Source organism: Aplidium turbinatum, chromosome 2 (assembly GCF_918807975.1).
Source record: "Aplidium turbinatum chromosome 2, kaAplTurb1.1, whole genome shotgun sequence".
In the NCBI taxonomy this organism is placed as follows: Eukaryota; Metazoa; Chordata; class Ascidiacea; order Aplousobranchia; family Polyclinidae; genus Aplidium; species Aplidium turbinatum.
In genome coordinates, this window is record NC_137473.1 from 38,171,969 (window position 1) to 38,193,348 (window position 21,380).

The 21,380-nt window shown below is 35.4% G+C and overlaps 1 protein-coding gene across 1 annotated transcript; it reads right to left on the minus strand.

Moving 5' to 3' along the window:
- Positions 1–2,792: 2,792 nt before the first annotated feature.
- Positions 2,793–15,331, minus strand: LOC145764274 (EGF and laminin G domain-containing protein-like). The gene is made up of 6 exons (XM_082575896.1): positions 15,292–15,331; positions 14,306–14,421; positions 13,597–13,738; positions 11,839–11,993; positions 7,781–7,922; positions 2,793–2,980 (listed from the first exon to the last, which is right to left on the minus strand). Exons 1-6 carry the CDS (start codon positions 15,329–15,331, stop codon positions 2,793–2,795), a joined length of 783 nt encoding a protein of 260 aa, XP_082432022.1.
- Positions 15,332–21,380: the final 6,049 nt, after the last annotated feature.

Below are 21,380 nucleotides of genomic sequence, written 5' to 3' on the forward strand. Positions count from 1 at the left end.
TGCCCATCTTAGTTTTTTCGAAGAAAATGTTTCGAATTGTTTCACTGATGGACAGAATTCCACAATTAAAGCATCTTTCATTCACTACAGAACTGGAAGATTTAACTGATTTCCAGTCAGATTTTCGCATGATAGCATTATTTAAAGAAATACCAAACGCTGTCTTTTGGGTACACTTGTGAAATGTGCCAGAATATACAAGCAAAGCTGAGAAGACAATTTGTTTACTTCTTCAAAAGCCAATAACGTCTTTATGCGTAGCTAAATGTATTTTTTGTTGGTGTGAAATCAAATCTCGAAAGTGATATGCAATCACATACATAGATGAGGGATGCAATTGAAAGAGAGAGGATATCTTTGTTTGAGTTCTGTTAATAAAATGCAACAACAATAAAGTGAATATAATCTCATCAATTTTGTTAGCGTGTGTTATATAGTGTAATCCGCTATTTGCAAGATGATTGTAGAAGTGCCCAAAACCACAGAGAAGGAATGCCAAATCACAGAATTGACAAGGCACAAGAAAGAAAGAGGTGCAAGTTCTGCATTTCAAAAAAAATTCCAAACCGAACAAATAATAAATGTACGGATCAAGGTATTCATTTATGTTTGTCAACGGGAGAAATTGTTTTCAAATGTACCATACTGAAGTGTATCTTGATGAAGTTTTAAAAAACATCTGCTTTATTGCTTGCTACAATGCAGTAATGTGTTTATTGTTACTTTTGTGGTTGTGTCTTTGTTTTTTTAGATTTCTGACATGTTTAGGGCAAGAGCTGTTTTGTTTGTAGCGATATCAGAGTCTCTAAAACCATACCAGCAATGATACTAAAACATTACCCTTAATGTACACATATGTACCACAGCGTAACTTAATTTTTTGTCAAATGCCTCTTTAAAGTTAAAAACTTGTAATAAAAATCATCAATATTTCATTAAGACATGTCTCAAAAGTTTAAGGTCCTCAAAGGGTCAATGTTCGTTCGCTGCTGACAGAACTTACAACTCGGATAAAATCTATAAAGGCAAATACAAGTTTTTCATCAAAATGAATTTTTTGTGTAAATATCGTAAAAATTTATCATCGCGTGCAGCCCTTTATAAAGTTTTACATGTGCAGCAGTGGATTTGATTATCGTAAAAACAGCAACAAAAAGTAAACCATAAAAAATAATGATTAAGAAAAAGTATATAGATACTTTATGGCTAACGACGTTTTCGTCTTTTAAGACTTAGCCTACAGTATTAGCTTAAGACTTGGTTATAGACTTAGATTGATGGGCCAAGCTTTTTTGTTTGATTTTAGTTTTTAAGAGAAAGGATATTGCAGAATTTAAAAATATTTAACTTAAATTTGACGCTTCTACTGTTCAAATAGTTTCTATGGTGATTTTTCTTTTATGAACAACCGCGTATTCAATCAATGATTTCGTATTAGATGAATAGAAATAGCAAATTTTACTATTCACCTGTCTTGAGGTTCGCAATCATTCCTGTCCAGTATTTAAAAAGAAAAGCAACTTGTGTAATTGGCCAACTCCATCATTAGCTGACTACTTCTAACTTTTCACTACTAACTACTTCTCAAATTTTATCTGACTTTCTTTTAAATGTATACGTGCTGCATTCGTTTTACAACCTGTCGCTTTCATCAAGAGTATTTTAACAAAAAAAAATTAAAGTCCGATATTTGTTTTACGCCAATATAAAAATGTCAGAACAATCAAACAAGGTGTTTAAATGAAGACATATTAACCCCAACGCATTTACCATTTGCAATGTTTTCATTTTGTTTTCAATTGTGGTGACCTGTTTAATTTGGTTTACGAGTAATTAAGGGCTAAGACTGTTGATAAGTAAGCAGTAAAATTTGTTTTTTGAATAGGTGCTAGGCTACAGTAAATAAATCAAATTCTACTGATTGCAGAATATTTAAATTCCCACTGAGAAAGCGTTCAAAGACCGTTTGATCCTGCGGTTTCATACCCAAGAAAGTTCAAGCCAGTGACGCAATGCCAGCTACAGAGGTTGTCATCAGCAATTTTCTTAATTCGATTTCAGTTATGCTGAAAGCTGGTCACAATGTGCATTGCTCAATTGCATGGGCAAGGAAAAAAAAAACAGGATTGGTTGGTCAATACCCATAACTAGAAATTTGATCGATTCATGTTTGACATCGAACTTTCTAAATAAAATTGAAAAATCCAAATTTAGTTTCATATTTTTCAACATCTACAGTTTGAACCCCGTTGATTGTTTCATCAATAATGTTTCAACCTCTTGTTCAGCAATATGTGGTGTTTTTTGTTTAAGCATTTTTACTTTTATGGTTGGACTATTTTTTGACATCAGCTTACTTAATTTCACTTACGTTACGCCATTTGGGAAATCTGTAGGGCCAGTATTTCTGCTGAAGTAGGCAACTACATTTTATTTAACTTGTAGGCCTAATTCTATTTTTTATCGAGTTTGTGTTTCAAATCATAACGATATCCTTCCTTCGATTGAAAAAACTCAACATTTCAGCTCTCAGGACCAAGTACGACCGAATTTATTGAAACCAGTGTTTGTTTTTACAAAATGTCAGCTTGATGCAGTTGTGATAAAGTCCTTCAACACACTTATCTTTTTACAAAAAATATTTGAACGAGAACCACTCAGCTAGAGTTAGTATGTTACATAAAACTGCACGAAACGAACCACATCTTATTTATATCTTTATAATTAGCGTATTTTTTTTGAGTCCAGCAATAAACAGCGAGAAAATGTCAACTTGTTAGATAATATTTCCATTAAACTCGTCCTGAGCATTCCAATCCTCCAATAGTGTGCCAACCCTTTTCTGAGACATTACTGAGATCACCGAACTTCACTGCAGTGACGGGAAGTTTGGTTTTGTCGATCAAGAATCCTTCATCTGATGTCTCTGGTGCTTCATTTTGATCACAATTGCATAGCTTTGTTGCGTTAGTGCATGATCCTAAAAGAAATGAACTTATTGATACTACAGTTGAGATTCAAAAAATGGAGTGTTTACAGCTGTGGTTCTCAAAATGTTTGTTTTGGGAGACCCGTTTTGGTGCCTTTGAAGTGGTCGCCTACCCCTAAAAAGTGTTATCTGAAATTTCAATAAGTCGCGTCTCCTAGTGGAAACAGATGTTTCATAAGTTTCGAAGTGACACACTTATGACGATTGATGACGTTGACAAAGTTATGTTATGAGCTACAGCTACAGACCCCGAAATAAGCACAACTGAAAAATTGAATTTTTATACAAAACGAAACAAACGTGTTTGAACAAATCTTTGTATTTTAACGAGCCATGACATATCACATGCTATATTTTGCCAGAAACAATCTGTTCTAGTAATTCCTTTTTAGTAGAAAATACTTCGTGCCTCTTACGACAGCTTAGGTCTAGGTTTACCTTTACTTGTATGAAAAATTTGACTGTCATTTCAATAAGTGTGTTCCTTTCCTTGGTCCACTGAGCCGAAACAAGAGAGAACACTCGCTCCACAAACGCATTATTGACCGGAAGGGAGAAGATGATGCTAATTAGTTTGTAGAGCAACGGAAAAAAAAGTTTCTAGTAAAGATTTTTATCCCTGTCCTCAGGTTCATCCTTGCCAAACACATCATCTGGAATCTTCTTCAGCAGACCATAAGTAGCCGAGATCTCATCAAACAACCCATCCTTCGTTGCCATTGGTGGATCATTTTGCTTTGCCAACCCTTTAACTTTTTTGCATTGAATTGTTTGATCTCTTGGTAGGGTCCAGTTGATGTGCATTGGGTGCTTCTCAAATCGATACCACTTATTAAATATTAAAAAAAGGATATAAGTTTGTAATTGTTAAAGATAAGATAAAATAAGGACTTACATCAAAAGCAAGGACATTTCTTAGAAATAAGGACAACAAATTTTTTAAGACATTTTCTTTTAAAATAAGGACGGTATGGCAACTCTGGCTATAGCTATATTGACACACAGGATCAAAAATCAGTGATCTACAGTGCTGATAAGCTGATAAGCTACAGTACATGCTGATAAGCTTTCTATAAATTTTATCGCAAATTATTAAAAATTTTGTGACCTTTATAAAGAATTTCTCCCTTTTTTTCATGTGTAACCAATAGTTTGTTGTAATCACACTCATGGGCAAAACTGTGTGCTGATAGAAATGTCAACGTTAAACTGCAGTCTAAGTTAACCATCGATCAACAATCTGCTGTCTCAAGATTTATGTTGAACATACAGTACCCTTATAAAAATATTTAACTCCTTTAAAAAGAATCTTTTTAGTTATGTAGCTGATTCTTCATGAGGCGCTTTGTGATATTTGAAACGTCGCACCAAGGCGTTGTTATTTGAGTCAATACATTACACAAATAAAGCACAACCAACTTTTAAATGTCGTAAATAATCAATCATACAGCAAACTCGGAGATTTTTACGGACATTTTCACTTTCACGGACAAATATCACTGAAGACGCTTCGAAAACCTCCAGTCAAGAACCGCTGGTTCAGACATTGTATTTTAATGGTTTTATGTGAACTTTTTCAGTTGTCAAAACAAACTCAATTAAAATAGTTATTAACCAATACTCTTGGTGAAGTTTTATAAACGTTTTCTTGTGTTTGTAAAGTTTTGACGTCAGAGCGGTGGTGACATTGAAAAAGGCAGGGCTGCGGAGCCGCTATAAATAAGGTCTTATACCACCTTCAGAGCTGTCAGGCTTTACACTAGTGGCTCCGGCCCCAACTCCAGAGCTGCCGGGCTTCATACTTGTGGCTCCGGTTCTAGATTGCTTCGGAGAAAATAATAAAACGTGTGTCCAAGTTACGTACAATTGTTAGAATTAAATTCAATAGTTTTTTTAAAACACTGCTCTTCAGAACAACGACAAATATGAAAAATATGGACAGCGTAGTAACTTTGCTTAAGTTATAAGTAATACGTGAAAAGAAGCATATCAGCTTCCTAGCTTACATCATCTTAATAAATTGCTTTCATGTGCTATTTTTCTTGAGAGCAGTAACGTTGACAGGAGAGTTCAGGGACACGTTTTTATTCTGGCCCGGTACACTTTTAGTGCCGTAACCTTTCCAAAGAGCCTGAGAGTTTGAGGAAACTTCCGAGTATCCTTTGGATACTTCACAATGTAGATATTAACGATCTGTTTTAGCCTGATGCTGCGAGTTTGCTATAGTAGCCTAATAGCGAATCGCACTAGCTTTCGGAACACTGTTCTTTAGTCATGTGCTATGACGAATGGTGTTGAAGTCTGTGAGTCGTTGTTTATTGCGGTCCTTTTGTTTGGCTTGAAGCTGCTGTCTGTAGGGTTTCTGTGTTGTTAAGTGTTATTGCTGTGAAATTTTGTTGAATCGGTTAATTAAAAGATTAGGTGACGTAGTTCTTTCCTTTCGACACGGTTGTTGATCTTTGGATTTTTTCTACTTATGAAAATGGCCTTTTTAAAGTGCAATTGTACCGCGTCGTTTTCTCTGGCAATGATTGCAAACTCAAAGTCGGCGAAGCACTATTGTTGATGATCAAAGACCGAACTTTTATCTGAGCTAAGGCGGATCGTCGAGTGGGCGGATCGTGCTGCCTATGTAGTTTTCCCTGCATTTCTTGCATATGATCTGGTAAACACAGTTCTTGGTGGTACACATGCCATCGTTCCGTAGTGGGCAGTAGCGACTCACTGACTTCAACACGATTCGTCATGGCACATGACTAGGGAACTGTGTTCCAAAAGCTCGTGCAATTCGCTATTACCACAGCGAACTCGCAGCATCAGGCTAAAACAGGTCGTTAATATCTACATTGTGGAGTAAGTAACGATCATGCTGCTAAAAGCGAAACAGCGAAACCCAATTTATTGCACATCCTTTGGATATAATGCGTTTTGCTTGAAGTCTTGATTTGGGTCCAGAGGATCTCGTTTGTACCAGGCTCAAGTTATGCTCTCAACGGCCCTGCTTGAGAGTACTACCGTACATAAAAACATCTCAGATATTGCGTGACTTCATAGCTTTTGCTTCCTACTCTACTAGTAGGTATAGCTACTGGGCTTGTCTGTGACTAACTGCGCATTACTTCATGTTCACATTCATCACACAAAATGCAAAGTTGCTCATTGTTTCACTACTTAAACAGCAAAACAAGTTATTTTCACATTGATTCTGCAGTCGTCTGCAGATGTTGAATCAATGTAAAAATTATGGATTTTGTAGTCTTAAGTACCAACTAGCGAAATTTATCCGTAATTTTTATTGATTCAACGTTTACATACGTTAAATGTAAGGTAAGATTTGTATAAAAATTCAAAGAAAATGAAGGGGTGTACCAGCAAACATCTATAGGATTGGCCCATGATACCAGAGAAGGATCCACAGAGGATACAAACTGATATGAATGAATCAACAAGTGAATAAAAAAATAACAGTTAACCTCTCAAGTACATGTAGCTCCACACAGAGTGAAATTTACATGCCTTTTGACTCTTTTTTATTTCTTTAAAAGTAATGTATAAAAAGACATTATTGACCCAAAAAGAATGTCTAAAAAGACATTATGAAAAGTAAGTACGGACAAAGCCCAGTGTTTCGATCTTCCGATCTCTTCAGCGTAGTAAAGTGAAGGTGGAAAGTTGTCTTGAAGTGTTGGTTGAGGTGATGATTTGAAACTTGAGTGATTGTTGTGAGACAATGAGACTGGATTTAATATTTAATTTCGGACTCAAGCGAAACGTAATTTTACAGCCTATTGGAAGGTGTGATTTTTTTGAGAGAGTTTGTGCTAAGGAATGACTGGAATTTGTTAAAAATAAAAACTAGAAAAAAAGACAAGAATTTGCAACTGAGCTAGGACATAACAATCATCTGAGATGGATCTAAAATACAAGAAATTAGATACAAGCGGCACATAAATTTTTCTTTTAGACATTCTTTTTGGGTCAATAATGTCTTTTTAGACATTACTTTTATAGAAATAAAAAAGAGTCAAAAGGCATTTAAATTTCACTCTGTATGTGGAGCTACATGTACTTGAGAGGTTAACTGTTAAGATTTGTATGTTTGATTTTGCTAGTTGATCTGTGACAAAACTATCTACTCAGTAAAAAATATTTCAAAATGTGACATATAGTCGGTTATCTCTCATGGTTTCTCGTCTCGTCACATAGATTTAATAAATTTAACTCATAAGTTTCTCAGCCAAAACTGGAGCCTGAGCTGTTACATTTTAGTGTGGCTCCACAGCAAGCGTAGTTAAAGGCTCCATTGAAAGCGCTTGGCTCAGCGACTCCGCAGCCCTTGATAAAGGCAGTTGGAAGGAAATTGTCGGCGATTGTAGCTTAGGCGTGCCGTCCGTCAACCGTAATAGTGATAACCTAACAATCACTTTTTCTTTGTAATTTTTATGACAACAAACTGTAGAATAAAATTTATTAAAGACAATACAAGCAACTTATAATTTTTGAAAACTTTAGTGAATCACGAGTTCAATTTTGTATTTTAGGTTTATATGATCAAGTGTTCCAATCATTTTACCTTTAGGTTTGAACATACAATACAAATAAGTTAGAACTGTTTTGATATAAGCTATTTGTAGACTAAAATTTAATTGTTTCTCTACATATCATTTGTCAGATAACTCTTGAGTAAACATTCACTTGTTTTTGAAAAGTATTTTGATGTCCTTCCGAAGGCAGAAAATACTTTTTGTAAATAATGTAAGCCAGAGTTTGTTTACTTATAAACATTCTCACCTGTCTCCCCACAGGCACAATACCAATCTCTTTCTGATGTTGCTCCTCCCCAATAACGTTGCTCAGTCCCGTCACGTGACACCCACGTGCTAAAAAAATCGTTACCTTTACCTTGGAACAGTACGCTTTCGAAACATCGATACTGAAAAAAGAAAGATTTTTGTATTTACGTGACAAAGTAATACTCATCCGTAGGCTACATCGCAAAAATTGACAAGCAGGCCATCAAAATAATTGGCAAAATTAATGATTGTAAGTTTGTAACTCTAATACAGTAAGCGATTTTTGAAAAGTTTTTTATTCAAGCTTTGGGATCATTCAAACGACCCTAGGTCACTGTGTTGAGCAGAGTGTGATTTGAGCCTCCCACTCCACTCCTACTCCATGATACCAGACTCCACTCCAATCTGACTCCAAAAAAAAAACATATCATTTTAGACTCCGAATCGACTACACTACCAAAATCAAATTCTGAGTTAATATGATACTAGACAAAGCGTATAACAAGAGCTCAGGGGTCCAAAATTTTGACAACTGCAGTAGCACGTGAGCTGAATGTTGTTAGTGGTGCACACTCACCAGCCTCACCACTTGGTTGAAAATCGTGAGAAGTCAGAGAGAAGTCTTGTCAGAAGTCAGTGAAGTCAGTCAGAGAAGAGAGAGCCCGAGAGAAGTCAGGACTGGTCGGGAAACAATACGTAAAATGGGCCCCAAATTTTTTTTTTTAGCAAAAATAAAGCAACGAATTTGCATCATGCGTAGCATCATATTTTTTAAGCTGAACTTGGCCTACTTTCCTCAGCGTGAAATTAAATTCCTTTTAAGTTGAGAATTTTACAAAGTAACAATGTGAAAATCATCAAAATTCACTCGACTACACTTGCAGCAAAATTGCTAAGGTTGTTCACTATTTTGTCCAGAAAAAATTATAGAGTCGTATACTGTCATATATTAACATCTACTACGTTCTGAATGATGGATTCGCAGTGTGGGCATCTAGGATTGCTAAAAGTAGCCTACCCTGTCTATGTAGTGTTTGGGCAGTGCAGACGTGTTTGCTGATGATCCTATTATTCACTTTTGTTTGTTTGTTGAATGGAATCTTGGAAGAGCCATTGTTGAGTCGGTGATGACGTCTCTCCTTGACAAGTCTACATGTCAGCAGCCTATTCGTTCCAATCCTAATGCAAATTGAACTTATTGTAGCTGGTAGTTTTAGTATAAGTGGAGAAAAAATTATAAGCACACAACACAGGCAATGAAAATAGCTCAACAAAGCATTCAATCCATTCCGGACCTTTTGCAATGCAAAGTTGCGGGTCACACCGTCAAGTACCGTAATAAAGATTTTGCAACGTCTAATCGGCGGGTCACACCGTCAAGTACCGTAAATAAAAATCTAACCGTCGGAGGTACCAGTTTACGTCAAAAATTTTCAAACCAACAAAAATATTTGGAAAAGTGTTTCGAAAGTTGCATTCAATGATCTCTTTGAGAAGAGATCATGGGGTGGTGTGTTCCGGTTCGCTGTGTAGCCTAGCTGTTGTTAGTTTGGTTTTGAATTTTTATCGCTGGACTGACAAAGCCTTGACAAGGTTATTCCTTGTAGTTTCGCACACTTGTAGAGGCTTTTGACGCAGCCCCGGTTACCAAGATTGACAGTGAAGTTTCCAATTATTGAAGTGTTGTTGCCGGGGAATTATTCCTTTCACTAGGTGCCGCTGAATTGAGAGCAGTCCTCAGAATGCGTTGCTCAAGCGCAGACTCAGAGAGTTGCACTAGCGTCGCTTGATCTTGAAGCTTCTTTGTCGCTGATCAACTGAGCTATCGGGCGGACATCTATCCATTGAATATCTAGCTATCCATTGAACAGTTCTTTGCCGTTGTATGAATAGGTTAGTCGAGTGAATATTGTTTAGAACTGCAAACCACAAAATGCAAAGAAGCATAGATTTGAAACTGTTCAAGAAGGCTGCTTGGATTAGACAGCTTTCTTTAGAATTTCCTATCTGGCCAGGCTACAATTGAAAATGACACAAGCTTAGCCTACAGTCGATCAATTACTCCAAACATGATATGACATCTGGACAACACTATGAACTCCAACCAGATTTAAGCAATGACATCCATAAGCAGACAATAAGCAAAAAGGATTTACTTCCCTTAAATGGAATCCTGCTAACATTTTTAATCTTTCCAGACATGTGGATCAACATGCTTAGCCAACGCACTTTTTGAAGTCAAGGTACAGTTGGTCAAGCAAAAATAGTAAGCTACACGCTTAGTCAAACGCAGCAGCACCAGTTTTTAAGTTAAAACAATAGAATCCCTTTAATGATGCAGAAATCAGTGGACTTGACACTTGACAGCATCAAATTTTTCGTCTTCAAGCAGTTTAACTGTTTAACATAACCTACCTTAATACAAGAAGAATTTGTTCTTGATGAGAAACATCTGAAGTAGTATTTACCATGATCGAAAAATATTTGGAACTGCCTATTTTATTCAAAAATTTGTACATTATTAGGGGAAAGCCGTGTATTATGAACCCCCTAACAATGAACGTTCCTAATTTCACAACTTCAATGAAAAGATGGACAAATATTTACACAACAGCAAGCTAACATGCATACCTATTCCCCATCAATACATTAGTATGTGATATTTTGCAATAAAAAAGTTATTTCAATTTTATTAATTTACCAAAAGAGTTCATATTACACAACCCTCTGTGTAATATGAACCCCTGTGATGTGTAATATGAACCGCTTTGAATCATTGCTGAATAGAGGTGGATTGACTACACAAAACTGCACTAAAGCAAGCCACATTACATGTGCAGCATAACAAAATTTATTACCATAAGGTTTTCAAATAATTTACACCACTTTTAGTAAACATGCACTACTTTTTAAATGTAAGCATTAAATTCACAAAAAGATAAGCAACATTAATCGAATGACGTGCACTGCATTGAAAATGCTGATAAAATTGAAGCCTGAACCCCAGTTTACAGAACCCAGAACCACCCCAGTTTACAGAACCTCAGTTTACAAAAATTCATTACACCATCATAAAGCACTTGGTAATATGAACCTGGGTTCATATTACACATTCAGCTAGGGTTCATGTTACACACTTGTGGTGATTCCAGTTAAAATGCTGATAATCAACGAAATAATGCATTTTTTAAACAAAACTTGTTGTGATTTCCATCATCAAGTTTATTTGAGGGTATATTAATCAAAAAATTACAAGTCCATTGATACACTGATAAAAAAAACAACAATTTCTCCATCTGCAAAATAATATCACACAAGCTTTAAACCTTCATACCCCCAAAACTTCAGCAACACGCCAACTTTTAACAAGAACATTTCCGGTCGAATGACCAGCAAACTTACTTAATTCAAGCTGTTAAAAGTCAAACATTTTTATTGCCACGTTTTCTTAAAACAACAGGGGGTTCATAATACACAGCAGTTCATATTACACGGCTTTCCCCTATTTTAGTGGCAAAAATGGGCCTCCTTCAAACGTGAAAAAATGAAAAACTACTCATTTTTCCTTTACAATGTTATGCTAGGGGGGAAATTTGTCCGACTTCCCCCCCTCTCGGAGCCCCTGTTGAGAGGACAGTTTTTATTTTTTTCTACACGGGACTTTTAGTCTATTTGATTTAACTAAAATACAAAGTTGCTGAACCAAACTCCAAACTCCAAATCCACTCCACTCCGATTCCACTCCATGCTCAACTGTAGGCTACTATAGATCAAGTAGGGTTACCTGGAACTTCTTTAAGAAAGTTTAACGTGTAGACAATTAAATTTTTACTTCATACACACATTATACACATCAAAAATACTCCAAGGAGTGTTTGACCTTTCGGCTCAGATTTCCACAGCGCTTTAACTTTGACTAGATTTCCACAAAGTATAAATAGTAAACAAGAAAAAATTAAAGACAAAACTTTTCAAAGTGTAAAAACATTTCTACTTTTGATAAAAATATTCAAAAGTGGTCTTTAGTGCTTTTGAATAAATTTTGATAACTCTAACCTTGATAAATTGCCTACAACTTTCTGATATGTCAATCAAAGCGACGATTTGGTCCATATTTGTGTTGTAGTTGATGCTTCGATTGTAGCATCGAGGCATTTCACAGTCACCCGCTTCGATCTCCATCAAAGAATCATGATTTATTATTGTTTTGCCTTCAACAAAAGAGAACAGTGTAGCTACCATCATTGTACATCGAGGGCTGTATCAGCCATGATACCTACAGAGAGAGAGAGAGACCTACCTAAACAAAACAACAACTTCACTAAAAGCGTCTGTAAGCTATGTCATTGACATGTTGAAAAATTATCAAAATAGCTTGTGCTGTGTAGCGTCTTATCATACTTGGCTAGCCAACAAAAGAATGGCACGTATTTGGAATATGAATTTTGGTTTTGAATGGAGGTTATTAACTAGACTACCGTATCTTGTTATCATTGTTTATTTAGGCAATTTAAAAATATTCAAAAACTTCAACAACATAGCCTACTGACCTATGTAGAAGAATATTTATTATAGAGATTAAAACTAGCTGCTGCGGTGCATTGTAAGCACAATTGTAAAAGATAGTAGTGTTAAAAATGCTTGAAAAAATTGCTTTTGGCAGTCTCCTTAACATTGCTGCAAAATTTCCACTCAAAGAATGTCAAATACAACTTCTGAATGTCACAGCTTTTACAATAGGCAAAAATTGTTGTTTTAAAAGTAATTAATTTTTCTCAAATTAGGAAACTTGATTTTTGAATTTTGGACATGGCACTTTTAAAATTGCAGTTTTCGTACACTCTTGTTCTTAAAAAAAAACATAAATAAAAACTTACGTTGCCCAGATTTTGTGGAATCAATAAATTCACATGATCGTGGAATTTCGATCACTTTAAACAAAACCAATAAAGTTATTAAAACATTATTTATTTATTTTCAAAAGTGCAAAACAACGAATCTCAAAAACATTTAACACTGTAGCTACAGTTAGCTAAATAGCTGGTCGCTTGGTTTGAATGTTTATCTTCGAAGTGAGAAAGCGTCTGACTGGTTATTTCTGGTAGTTTCGCATACTTGGCTTATTACACGGCTAGTGAAATTGTCAGAGTTAAGTTTTCGGTTGTCAAAGTGTTGTTGTTTGGGAACTATTATATTCACTAGGTGCCGCTAAATGGACATCAATCCTTGAAATGCGTTGCTGAAGCGCACACCCTGACAGCCAAACCAGAGCTGCTTAATTGTTGACCAACGGCCGCGAACGTCGCCGTAGGCTTTTCGGCGAGAACTAACCATTTTCCAGCTAACATTATTTATTAAGCGAAACAAATCATCACTAGAAAGAAATAAAACATGTTACAATTCATGGATATAAACCATTTTTTCACCAAATGCATCTTGTAGAAATTAGTGATGAAGCTGAAAAGAAAATTCAGAGGATGGGGTCAAACAACGTTGGGGTGGAACCGTCATCCTACATAAATTTTGATTGTTTTAAAACGTTGTGATGGTATTGAAACATGATTTTCTGGTGGGGAAAAATAACATTTTGTAGGCACGATTGCCCTCCCAACTATTCCCTTCTAATTTAGTTTAAATTCTAATCTAATCTGTAAAAACTTGGAAGCTCTAATTCTAGTCTAATTTGTAGAAACTTAGATAGCTCTTATTGCAATGCTAATCTAATTTAGAAAAGCTAAAACAAATTCTAGTTGTCCAACTCTGGCATAAGTTTCGTTTCAAAAATGTGTCTACTGCACTACCGTAAGCACCTACCATTGCAAAGCTCTCCACATGAGCAATCACATCCAGTTTTGTTTTCTATTTCATAATTTCGTGTTTGTATGCCTCCTTCGATTCCCGGAGGCCCTTGGTCACCCTGTCCATATAAGATTCTGGTGTTCTTATGGGAATTGGCCTAAAATTATTACTACAAACGAATAGAATCAAACACAAGTCTAGCACAGGCAAACTTTTACACCAAGGCTTTGTCCGTCCGAGGATAAAGATATAAAACCAAAGCCAAACACTATTTTAGTAACTGGAGGAGACGTGGACTTGTATGTTTGCCCAAGGGCTTTGGAGCAGGCGTAAATGTTAAATTGCTCCAGGTCCGGAGCAATTTATCATAAATTAACATAAAAACTTTTTTTTATCATAAATTAGCTCCAGCTCCTGCTCCGGAGCTCATTGATACCGTTAGTTAGATAATGGGCCAGCACTATTATATAACTTAATAAAACATTTTTTTCTAATAAACATTTACTGTGAATAAACAGATTTTATTTTTATATAATATAGGCTATGTGAGTTGAGGGTGTCGGTGAAACTAATTTTCTTGTCTTGAGTCAGCCGCTTAGAAAGTTATTTCTTATGCTTTATTTTTTTGCGCAAAGAAGCGTTTGATCTGGCCTAGTAAAAAAATGTGCATGAATCTACTGTACAACCGAATGTAATACTTGCAAATTTAACACACAATAATTACCTGCCAAGGAAATTCTCCCAAAGTAGCTTCTTGTCCCGCAACAATTTTAGTGTTTTGCTCGTGATAAGCATACCGGGGATTGGTGATCAAACTGATCACCTTCGGTTGAGGAAGGGCTTAAAATGTAATTTTAAAATATTTAAAGTTTACAATTGATTGGCTTGGTTAGTTGAACCTTTATTTTCGGACTGAGAAAGCCTCAGAATTTTTTTTCTGATTGTTGCGCATACTTTAAGGGCCTTGAATCATTGATGCAGGCTGTCAATGAGATTAACGGAATGAATTTTTTTTTTGCTTGTTAAAATACTATCGCCTATGAATTATTTCATCTGCTAGGCTTCGTTGAACAGTAAGCTATCCTTGAAGTGTCTTGATCAAGCGCACACCCCAACAGTTAAACTGGCATTGCTTAATCTACTCGTTTCTCTGTTCTTGCAGTGCAGTGCTTACCAAACAGAGCTACGAGAGCGGGCAAGGTGTCGGGGCAATCGAACGTTCGAATTGGATAGTTTCGCAAAAAAAATTATTTTTCACTATATGAAATGTCTTAGAAAAACTTTTTTGAAAAGATAAAATGTTTAAGAAGGATCGTGTCTATATCCTAAGTGAGATTGAAGCAGGATTCAACAAAGAGAAAACACCTACTGTAAAGGTTAGCTTAAGCATTTTATCATTTTAGGTTTATGAAAATGTATACCAAAATCATAATAATAATTTTTTTCACACCAATTGGTGCTAAATAACGTCAAACAACAAAATAGATACGGTAATTAACATTACAACGTTTTTGGTAGAAGGTGCTGTGTGCGACTGTGTTTATCTTAGCTAAGTTTCAATTTACCAGTTTAAAACATTTCAGCATTCGAAGCATGTCAGGAAGCTACAAAAGTCACACTTTTGCATTTCAAAACTATTTTTGCGTAATTTCCTAGATCACAATCCAACTCGTTACAATATAAGGGACTGGTACAATAATTGTGCTTTACCTGAAGCAACAGCCACGAGCGCAAGTAGATAGAAGAACATTTTGTCAAGTTTAATTTTCAATAACATGAAACGACAGCCCATAGATATCTTATATAGATAAATGAAAGAAAAAAATAAATATTCTGTTGACTCTAAAATAAAGAATAAATACAAAGACACTTGCTTTTTCCCACGGTGTTAATACTTAAAGATAAAAAGTAAACATTAGAAGAGTTTGTATAAATTTTTTACTTTTTCAAGACAGTTGAAGATAAAACAAAAAAACATTTCTCCACAAAGAATTTTAATTCGAAACTAAAAAACATGACGATAAAAACTTTCTTTGAAAAATTGCTTACGAAATGTCATTAAAATAAAATTATTCACAAAAATATTTTCATTTTAAACAATAAAAAAGTCTGACCGAGAAATGTTCCATAACAAAACAAAAAACATTAGTTTGTATGAAATCTCCAATTAACTGTAAAAAAAAGTCGCATGTTATGATGTGTAAAGCGTATAGGTTGTTGACAGTAATTTTCCAAGTTTAAGCCGCACTGTGAAAAGTTAGAACGTTTGCAACAATCTCTATCATTCATGTCATTACAGTACCGGCTTGATTTCTAATATGCTTGGTATTTCGTGTTTGAGTCGCAAGTATTATTGGTCGAAGGTCGAAGTTCACGGAAAATTTGACTTTTGACCGGATCGGAAGTAATACGTTTGAGTTGTAATCTTATTTCTTACCCTTTTGGGTACATGCACACCTATTTTCATGTTTGTGCAAAAGTTATAAGATGTGGTATTTTTACATGCTTTCACGATATTTCCATACGGGAACATTGGGAATTCGTGATTATGCTATGTCGCAGCTTCATCCAGCGCATTGCTGCAAGCAAAACAAAGTTTCTTGAAGCAACAAATGCATCTTTCAAATAAGTTTGTATCAAAATGGTGGACTTGCTAGTGGCTACGTTTCCAGGTCATTTGATTGTGTGTTGTGTGTGTAGGCGTTGTTTGCTAGAATTTGAACTTTGAAAAAGTTTTGTTTGTGATATTCAAAGACGAAACGAATGTATAATCGACTTTTAACTATTATACTGAAAATGTCAAAGCAATTTTTAACCCGTGGTGTGCTTGGTGACACTTAGACACAGTTGTAATACAGAAGATTGCGATTAGTGGGTTTTACCACCAGAGAATAAGGGTGGCGTGACAAATAAAGATAATAACGAAGATTTGCTTTAAGTTATTTTATACATGAAGTTTGCAATATTCCATCCGAAGCAGGAAGACAGGCAAGAATAGTCTGAACTGAGCAGCACAAGAAAGAAGAAATGAAGGAAGTTGCCAAAATACTATGAAAATAAAATAAAATAGTATCACAAACACTACTTGAAGAAAAACCTTAACCGTTACAGGAAATCTACTATACGATGGTGGAAAATTACAAAAAGTTCATTGGAGAAGTCGATCTTGAATGATTTCTCAATGACTACTGACTTTGACTTCCAAGTAGGCTATTAATTGTGGTGATGTCTTCTCCAATTTTTTAAACATGTCCGTAGTTGCAGCTTGGCACTTGCACAACGAGATTGGGGAACAATATGAACGAATTGCAATTCAGGAAAGATATCGTTCGAACATTTGGCCAAACGTTAGAATAAACCACTTCGATTTGGGCCAAGTGTAATACACTTGGTTTGTTGCAATTTCGTTATATTGTAAAACATAATCACTTAAACCTATATCATTGGCGTGGTAACATTAATAAACATCAGTAACTTTGATCACCTTTTTACACAATGCACCGCATGGTGCACAAAATAATTTCCCTTAACGTCAACGTCCTAATGTTTCCAAATGGGAACACACCAATTGAACAAAAACAAACAAGAAATTTGATAACAAAGCTATTCCGAAATATCGAGTGTCAGTAGCTAATGCAAGAATATCAAACAAATATATAAATTTCTACGTTCATCTGAGTTTCGGTATTAAGAGGTTAATAGCAAAATATTTAATTTTCTTATAAGAAATTCGGGGTTTCTACATTTTTGTTGGTGGGGGTTCCGTAAAAAATACGAAAGCAAAGCAAGGGTTCCGTAATGACAAAAAAGTTGAGGAGCGCTGAGGTGTACAATAGGTGCTCGGCGATTTTTTTCTAGCAAATTTGCATCTGAATGTCAAAAAAACGAAGACATTGTATCAAGTCTTACCAAAAGCTTAATGCTTGTCAAATTGAAACTATTCGAAACATTTAACAGGCTTTTGGAGATTCCATAAGCCCAAGTCAATTAAAGAAATAATTTAATCGCGTTAAAAATGGTCAAATGTTAACAGAGAAGGAGCCTTCGTATTGAACCAGAAGGTCTGCTGCTCGGAAGGTTATTCGAGAACGAGAAGTCAAGAATATTTGCACCTCTCGAGTAGCATAGTTCCACTTAATTTCAGTAAGTTGATTGTACCATAAAGCTCTTGAATGATCGTATTTATGTAAGCACTTAAACAACAAATCAAAGAGTTTGAGAAACATAGCATTATGTGGCAGCATGTAAAGCATTTTAAAAACCAAAGCACTAACCCTGATAATAACTAATCAACCAGGTTTCATTCAGTATAACTGCACATACCGTTGCGGTAGATTGTACAATATATCAAAATATATCTTTTATCTTTATGGAAGCTATACCATGAAGATGCCGACAAGAAAACATGCGGTTATCAAAGTCAAGGTACCTCATACAAAACTAAAGCGATAGAAGACAGAGTAAGCTTTCCACGCTACAAACTCCAAATAGACAGAAATCACTGCGAAAACCGAACAAACTAAAACCGCCGCTCCTACACTCCACCAACCCGCATAAACATGTTGACGATACCGTTATTCCTAGTCTAGACACATAAAAAAGTCTAGTTATCTCTAAGAGATGACCTTTATGTTTCACCTGAATTGACACAGAATGCGGAAAACCGTCACTCCAGAGCATTGGACCTAAGCCACACTTCACTGCGCTTTCTGCACAACAAGTTTTGAAGTTGCACCGAAACCAAACTTCCTGTCACTGCAGTGAGGTTCGGTGACCTCAGTAATGCCTCAGAAAAGGATTGGCACACTATTGGAGGATTGGAATGCTCAGGACAAGTTTGATGGAAATATTATCTAACAAGTCGACATTTTCTCGCTCTTTATTGCTGGACTCAAAAAATACGCTAATTATGAAGATACTGTAACTGTAAATAAGATGTGGTTCGTTTCATGCAGTTTTATGTATTAACTCTGGCTGAGTGGTTCTCGTTCAAATATTTTTTGTAAAAAGATAAGTGTGTTAAAGGACTTTATCATATATGCATCAAGCTGACGTCAAACACTGGTTTAAATAAGTCTGGTCGTCGTTGATCCCAATAGCTGAAATGGTGAGCCTTTTCTATCGAAGGAATGATGTCGCCAAGATTTTAAACATAAACTCGATAAAAAAGTTGGACTAGGCTTACAAGTTAAATTGAAAAACGAGTATAGCATACCAAATTTTAAACTCGAAATATTGATTTTTATAAGACAGGCAAGACACAACAATATAACAGGTTTGAGAATTATAACAATATATTTTACATATTTACATATAGTTTTAACAGTCGAACGTTTTCTGTTTAACTTAAGCCCTCATCAGGAATCTGAAAATATTTATAAAAATACAATAAATTTCAAATTTTAGATTCTTAATGAGGGCTTAAGTTAAGCCGAAATCGTTTGGCTATTAAAACTATTTGTAAATATGTAAAATATATTGTTACAATCAGGGCCTCTGAGAGAAATTTTTACTAGGGTTACGAAGAGGCATTCTGGGCCCCCCTCTCACTCCGGGCCCCCTTTGTCTTTGGCAAAACGCGTAATGTTTACTTAGGCGTATTGCACACCATACAACATTTTACTGCAGATTTGGACATCTGTGCGTAATAATAGCATCAGGCTGCAATAAAACTATTATTTAGTGTTTTGTGTTGTACTGTGCATTATTATCATGTGTTCTGTCTCCCGCCAATTTGTATAGGCTATCCTGCATTGAATTCGTGTGTCAGTTGTTGATAGTGCTGTTGAGAGGAGTCGCTTGTACAGCTTTAATGTAAAATTTCTAAATTCATTTGTTTATTTCTCTTAGAATGTAGCCTATAATTATTCTTAATGAGGACACCATGTGGTGTCGAAAACGTTGGATTTAGTAGCTTTTTCTTGTTTTTTTGTGTGTTTAATAAAAAATGTTAAATCCGCTAAAGTTACTGAGTGTTATATGTATCTGGTACAAGCCAAGCTCTCTACCAAGGCTCAAACATAACATCGTGTTAAGACATAATCAAATTCATCATTTGACCAATAACCTTTCCTCATTAACTTTTGCATTCACCACATGCCTAGCAGAGGCGAACGAAGTCACTTTTTTTGACTCCAGCTCCGCTCCTGCTCCGAAAGTATTGACACCGGCTCCTGCTCCAACTCCGAAATTCATTTTGAAGTGAAATAAGCGTGAAACTACCTTTTTTGAATAATTTTTAAAAACACAAAAAAGCCCCAAAACACCCGCGCTTTTTACAAAAAGCCCTGGATTTTCTCAACATTCCTTTTGCTACACTATGCCCCTTTTGAGTAAAAAACAAAGTTGATCAATTCAGGCCTATTTCCATCTTAACATGTTTCTCCAAAATCTTTGAAAAAATCATTCATAAAAGGTTAGTAAATTTTTTTGAAAAATTCAATGTTTTGTCCCAACAACAGTTTGGTTTCAGAGGTGGACATTCAACCACATTAGCTGCTACGGATATCTATGAACAATTACTACAAAATTGCAATGATGGTTTTACTACATGTAGTATCTTTATTGACCTTGCCAAAGCATTTGACACTGTTGACCATGAAATCCTTTTAAAGAAACTGGATTATTATGGCATCAGAGAAAATGCCTATAATTTATTAAAGTCTTACTTAAATCACCGTTACCAGTTTGTGCAGATTGGTACTACAAATTCTAAATATGAAGAAATCAAATGTGGTGTACCCCAAGGCTCAGTTCTTGGTCCACTGTTGTTCATTATCTACATTAATGACCTTAATCACGCTTCTGAATTTGAGACTCGTTTGTTTGCTGATGATACACTACTATGTATTATGGATAAAAGCCATGACGTACTCAACAGAGGCCATGTCATCGTGCGTGCTGGAGTCTAAACTGGAGGCGAACATGTTTTCATGACTTTGACATACCATATTGAAAAGATATGTATAAAAAGTTGAAGTGAACGTTTTTTACCTTAAATATTTATCTTATATGAAAAAGTTTGCTAGAAAATCAATTTTTAATTGTATATTCATTCGCCATTTGCGCAAGCATACTAAAACGATGCAGAGTTGCCAGGTGTGAAAACCCCAACAGATATCTGTGTGCTTTAATCGGTACTGTCCCGTTGTTCTGTGATTGAATTTGCACAATTGTTTTAACATACCCTTCTTTGAACAGGAAAAATCTACAAGAACTATTTTTACTTTTCAAAAACGCAGAAAAGTCTTAGTTTTTAAAATACTTTTTTTTCTTTCAATTTTAATATAATTCCTATGTGATGAAACTTTACTAAACGTTTCATTTAGCAGCTTTATCTGCGGTTTTTATAATTTATATATTGAACAGTTTTTTTAATTTTACTCAGCTTTGTTTTGAAAATTGCACTTCTTTTCATGGCATTTCTTTTAAAAAGTTAATTGTTTTAAACTTCTGGCAACACTGATGTTGTGTTCAATAATTGAATTAGGTTTTGTGGTGGTTTACTGGTTTTTAAGGTGCTTGCTGTTGAAATGTTATTTAGGGTAGGATATTTGGATAAATGAAATGTTGATTTATTGAAATACTGGCCATGCAAACAAATATTGAGTACCGAGGCTGAAGGCTAGCTAGCGAATGCCGGTAGCCGCGTCGGTTTTGGTAAAATAATGTTAGGCTACTTGAGGGCACACCCAGAAGTGTTATGAAATTGTGTGAAAAGTAACTTACTGTACGGTACCTTTGAGAATGATGGGAATTGTTGAGGCTAGCTTTGTTTTTTTTTTCCAAATTGGTGTAGC

Excerpts from the sequence above, each read along its gene's own strand:
- LOC145764274 (XM_082575896.1), bottom strand. The coding sequence starts at position 15,331 with ATGTTCTTCTATCTACTTGCGCTCGTGGCTGTTGCTTCAG. Across the intron at positions 14,422-15,291 it reads GCTCGTGGCTGTTGCTTCAG|CCCTTCCTCAACCGAAGGTG; the intron begins GTAAAGCACAAT and ends TTACATTTTAAG. Across the intron at positions 11,994-13,596 it reads ATGTGGAGAGCTTTGCAATG|GCAAAACAATAATAAATCAT; the intron begins GTAGGTGCTTAC and ends CTTTTGTTGAAG.